Source organism: Echinops telfairi, unplaced genomic scaffold (assembly GCF_000313985.2).
Source record: "Echinops telfairi isolate 266 unplaced genomic scaffold, ASM31398v2 ScPeMD7_2010;HRSCAF=2546, whole genome shotgun sequence".
In the NCBI taxonomy this organism is placed as follows: Eukaryota; Metazoa; Chordata; class Mammalia; order Afrosoricida; family Tenrecidae; genus Echinops; species Echinops telfairi.
The window spans coordinates 12220813-12226698 of NW_022105908.1; the positions used below are offsets into that span (position 1 = coordinate 12220813).

At 39.8% G+C, this 5886-nt stretch overlaps 1 protein-coding gene across 1 annotated transcript in view; it reads right to left on the bottom strand.

Moving 5' to 3' along the window:
• The window catches only part of NRG3 (neuregulin 3), a 1269559-nt gene that overhangs the window by 67876 nt on the left and 1195797 nt on the right, over positions 1-5886 (bottom strand). Inside the window, exon 5 of the mRNA XM_045293415.1 lies at positions 2923-3025. Coding sequence (XP_045149350.1) covers positions 2923-3025 — 103 coding nt within the window. The remainder of the gene's footprint in view (positions 1-2922; positions 3026-5886) is intronic.

Genomic DNA, 5886 nt, shown 5'->3' on the forward strand with positions numbered 1-5886 from the left:
AGATATCCGTCTTCCAGTTTTCCAGCAGTATTTCATTTCTCTGATTACCGTAATCAGACTTTCATTTCAGTGTGGTACAACTCCAAATTATCCTCTAAAAGTTAGTGATTAACTACTTCTTCATAGTAATTTGCTTATGTTAGATACACAACTTCTCTCATGTATGCAGCACTGGCAAGGAGACTCTTAAAATACCCTGCAGGGTGTGATTGTTCCTCTAATGTGCCAGTGTAGGTGCAGAGCTTTATAGGCATCCAGCCTCCAAGTCCCTGTGTAGAAAACTGTGGGTGTTAATCACAGCAAGACTTTATTGAGTATTTACTCTTCAAACACTATGCTGTGGGCTTTCCAGTATTGTACGATTCAATCCTTAAGGAACTCTATAAAGTGTATACTATTTGGGGTCCTATTTTATAAAAAGGAACCTGAAGTCAGGAGTCTCTGTTGTAATTTTCCTACGGAACACAACAATCAGGTGGCAGATTGAAGCTCAAAATCCAGATCTCCCCCTAAATGTGTGCCCCTAGCCACCAAGTCCATGCTGACCCCAAGCAATCCTACACAGGATTTCTGAGACTGCAACTCTTTACATGAACAGTTAGCCTCAGTGTGTTCCTGGGGACCATTTGGCGTGAGCACTGAGCTTTCCAGACATCACCCCCAGGCCTCCTTCCCATGGAAACTCTTGGCCACTATGTCCTATGGCCTTTCTAAAGAATGAGCCTTGTTGTGAGCGGCAGTAAAGCATGCTTCCTTCGAAGCGGTGTCACCATCCACTAAGAAAACTACACAAAGGAATTTGGTATCGTGGTGATGAACACGCGCTTGAAACTAGAACTACCAAAGTTCAAGGCTATCTTCTGCCGTGTCCTATGATGCGGATTTGGCAAACTCCTATTCCAAAGCAAATGGCAATATCATATGGACGATGCAAAAAGTACACATAACTGTAAGAGTTGTGAGTGTAACTCACAAATACATGAAGATCCCCATGTTCAAGGCACTGCCATCCTGCCACGGAGGTGATTCTAACTCAGGGCCAGCGTAGAACTGCCCCTCTGGTTTCTGAGTTTTATGAGTTGTGGTAGTGCGTTGAGTTTTTGAAATCTTTTTTAGGCACAGAAAGGCTCATTTTTCTCCTGTGGAATAGCTGGTGGGTTTGACCTGCTGACCTTGTGATCAGCTGCACGAGGTTTACATAAGCCACCACTCCACCACCAGGGTCCTTTGGACACAGCGTAAAGATCATGTTGTTATGCTCACTGCCCCAACTCACTGCCAACGGGTCCATTCGGGCTTATAGAGACCCCGGAGGAAAGGGTAGGACTGCCCCTGTGAGTTTACAAAGAGTAAGTGCTCAAAAATCAATAGAGGTCACCCCTAACATAGTCAACAGGAAACTAAAGTTTCAGCACACAAAAATACAACACGGCATAATATCCTGGTATTGAAGCCTGGAGCAGAAAATGAGCATTAGGTAAAAAAGAATGAGACTAAGAAAATCTAAATCAAATGTGAATTCCAGTAGTATTATTGTATCAATTATGCTCCACTCTTAATAACAAATGCTCTATACTAATGTAAGATGCTAATAAAAGGGAAAACTGAGTGTGGAGTATTCGGGCATTCTGTACTAGTCTTAAAATACTCATAATTCTGTAAATCTGCAAACTATTTTTGTCATTTTTAGATTCATGCTCACCCTTCTGTTCTTTTAAAATTCATAATTACTGTTTTCTTAAAAGATCGGCATGCAATGGTAGATATCATGCACGAAATCAAGAAACGTGCCTCTTTTCAGAAGAGCAAATGGATAGGAAAATAGAGTCCAAGAAAAGTCATTGCATGTTGGCTTGAATTTGAAAGCCGCTTTAGGAGAGTCGTGTGCACATACTTTCTTCAGGTCTATCTATCCCTTAAGGCACTTCGGTAGCACAGTGGGTTAAGTGTTGGATTGTTATCTGAAAGTTGGGTGATTTGAACTCAGCAATCCCCTCCATGGAAGAATTATTAGGCAGTCGCTACCCTAGAGACGCACAGTCTCTAAAACTCTGTGGAACAGACTTCCCATAATGTTGGTATGATTGGAACTGAATCTAGCATAGTGGGTTTAGTTTGGGTTCATTATATATGCCTCACAAGAAATGAAGCAGCTTCATATTTTAATTTGCATTTATTTTTATTAGTTCAGGTAATGCCAATCCCATAAGTAAAATGTTTCCATAGCCACACAAACAGGATGTATATGTATATATGGGTTTCAAAAAGTCTGTGGAAATTTTTAATTACAGGATAATTTAATTTTCCACGAACTTTTGGAAGCCCTCTAATATATCTAATATATTCCCTTTATGAGTTAAAAATATGTGCTTCTATCTTGTTTATTGGCAAGGGAGACAGGCATAATAGCAATCTGCATACACATTTGTGATCTGAGAAAGATATTTAGCTAAAACCTTCATGAGCATCTGTACAGATAATATGAAATGAAAGATGGAGTCTGCAGCTCCTCTGCTATCTTATGCTTTTCCTTAGAAAATATAGCTACTAATGGGCAATGCTTGGTTCCCTGGAATAGCCCCTTCTGTTCTGAAGACTTAGGGACTTAGGGTCCTGCAGACTCGGATGCTTTATTGTAGACATTTTGCAAGTGATAGAATGCAAGGGACACAGAGCATCCGTGATCACCAAGAGGAACAGTGACTAAGTACATCCAAGATTAACCACACGTCGACACATGGGCATCCCCACGTGTCTCCAGACTCACTACAGTCTACAAATGGTTCTAGGTCATGGGGAGACGTTTCATGGGCCCGGACGCCCTAGATCTCTCTGCTTGGAGCAGAAATGGACTCCTGAAAGAATGATGAAGCACCTCCCCTGAGAAGTAAACTTTAACAAATAAATAAAAAAAGATCTTACTTGCTTTTGAAGTAGAATGCCGCACAGAACACGCCCACGATGACGATTCCAAAGACGATGCATGAAAATGACAGCACCTGCCTTTGATAAACTTCTTCACTCTCTGTGAATTTTCAAAACAGAATTAGAATGATGGTTAGCAGGGTGCAACCGAGACCATGCCCATTCTGTGCTTCTGAGCTGATCGGATCCCTTTAAAGACCAACCCCTTTTTTTCTGTCGTGAGTGAAAAAGAAACGAGAAAGTTATTAATGCTCAATCTCTTTTACAAAGGTCAGCAGGATAACAATATTATTTTGAACCTTCATGACAAAAAAGGACTCATACATGAATATCATAATTATGAATCTTATCAAAAGACACTCTGGGACTATAGGACATTCTGGCAGATGCACATTTTGAAATTGTGTTGGCCTTAAAATAATCAGATAGAGCAACAAATGCATCTCTGTAGGAATATCCTCATGCCAATGATGGCTTACCACTTAGATTTGTTTTAATGTGATGTTGATCCCTCCATGGGTTCTGATTAATTTCCTCACGGGAGACAACTTTAATACTCGGGAGAAATTTCATTCATCTACTCCATAATCTTTGAAATACCCAAACTACACCTCCGTCACCATGGCCATGGCTTGTCATCACAGAAGTGCTAATAATTGAAAAATAGACATTTCACATTTCAGCCCCTGCCATTTGCCTTTCCAGCTCACTTTCGAAAATGTGTCTATGAAATAATTCTTCCCTCGAATAAAGAGCTTTGGGTTCCTGATACCCCAGCACTGACTCTCTCTAGTTACTCTCCCTTTGTCATTATTTTCCTTAGAGAAGCTCAGGGACCAGGGTTTCATCGTTCATTAATCCACTTTCCCTACATATATTCAACTACTGTAGCCTCTTCTGTTTCCTCCCCTCCCATCTATCAAAATGATTATGAATCCCATAAACTGCTCTCCATGTCTATCCCTTGAGCAGCTCAGGAGTGGGGGAGATTACATAATCAGGCAGATGAAATCAACAGAGGTTATCAACGGTGTTACTTACGTGGACATCCAACAACCTCATCCATTTACCCCTTCATGTCCCTGTTGCGTATCCCAAACCTCCTCCGTGACTATTCACGCCTCTAGCTTCCCTTTTTCTCCCTAACTTGCAAAGCTTACTTTACATGCCCTAAGGAACTCCATTTATAGGAAGTTCTTCCTACTTATAAAATATGCAAAATTGAAGGCATTTGTATCCATTTCTTTATTCTTATTTGTACACAGCTGTAGTTCGTAAACTTTAGTTCCATCAAAGTGACCATGGAAGCTATTGAAGATCAACATTCTGTCCATCCATTTTCCCAGAATTACTAAGTAGTCCATTCCAGAGTAGGGAGAGACATTTGCATCTGTAACAAGTCCCCAAGTGATCTTGGTGCTGGGGGGGTGTGGGCTACACTTTAGAGTCCTGGAACAAACTAAGATGTACTAGAACTCTATCTAAATCACAATTATCTACAGAGATAGTTTTCACATTTGATGCCAGATTGATCTATTTTGGATCTTCTGAATAAAAATGTTTTCTTTTAAAGGAACTATTCAAGAGCTTCTTATTCACACTAAACATAGAGGATTATTCAATAAGAGAAAATGCTATCTTTTTATCAAATCCAAATTCCTTTGGATTCTCTGTCTAATATCATCTCAGAATCTTCTCATTACTGAGCACTGAAGGGAAGCAGAAATTCATCAATTCATTCTATGAGGCAAGAATTACCTGTATAGGCTAGCAAAAAAGAAACCCACAGAAAAATATTCTTCATTGAAAAGGAACTTAAGAAAACAAATTTAAGAAAACTATCCCAAGAACACAGGATCTAGTGGAGTTTTTGCAAAGAATACAAGGTGGTTTTAACATTTTCAATGTAATCAACATTAATTTACCACTTAAACAAGCTTTAAAAATCTCTGTAGAGGCAGAAAAAGTACTTGACAAAATCCATCATCCATTCCTTATTGAACCTCTCAAAAACAGAGAAAAACCTCAATCTGATAAAGGTCATTTATAAAACACACACTCTATTATGAAGTACTAAGTGTTTCTCCCCCTATGATTTGGAAGAAGGAAAAGGTATCTACTTTCGCTGATGCTGCACCAGACCCTAACAAGACTCCGGGGCTTCATGTACTTTGCTTTGTTTTGTTTCACTCTTAGAATCCTCTTAAAATTCATGAAAGCTGAAAAACCTTTGCCGTTTTCCTTTAGACGTTAGAAATTAGCACCTATCCCTTTCAAGGATAGAACTGCAACTGAAATACAGACAGGACCCTCCAAGCAAACGAGTAGTCTAGAATCAGATGGCCTGTCTCAAGTCTGACATCATATTGCTTGCTCGAGAAAATCCCGTCCAGCAGGAGGATTGCCAACGTTATTTATTTGGCTTCTTTCTGGAAACCCCCATTTCCTTGCTTCTAAAACACTCCTTAACTTGTTGCTTGGGAAGCAGGTTTTGTCTGCTCGGTCTCTTTAAATACCATAGTAAATAATACTCTGCCCCTCCTCTGTGCCTCCTTCTGAATCAATTCAGTTGAGATAGGCTGCCCAGATCACCCAAGCTGGGTGACTATCACCACATCAACATTGTAGGAGCAATAGCCAGCCAATGAGGCCAAATAGAAATGAAGGGAATTCAGATTGTAAACGTAAGGGTGTGTGTGTGTGTGTGTGTGTGTGTGTGTAAACGTGATAGGATCATATTATAAAATACATAGAGACAAATTTGACACATATTATCGTTATCAAGGCCAGTAAGCTGAAAACGAGGAAACAGTTCTGTGAGAATTTAAATAATAAATAAATGGAGAGAAATAAATCATGTTTATAGATTAGGAAGTGGGTTTGTCACTTGGGCCATCCTGACAAAGCATCCCAAATGAGGACCACGTTGAACATAAGCTGATATTATAAAAGTTCACTATG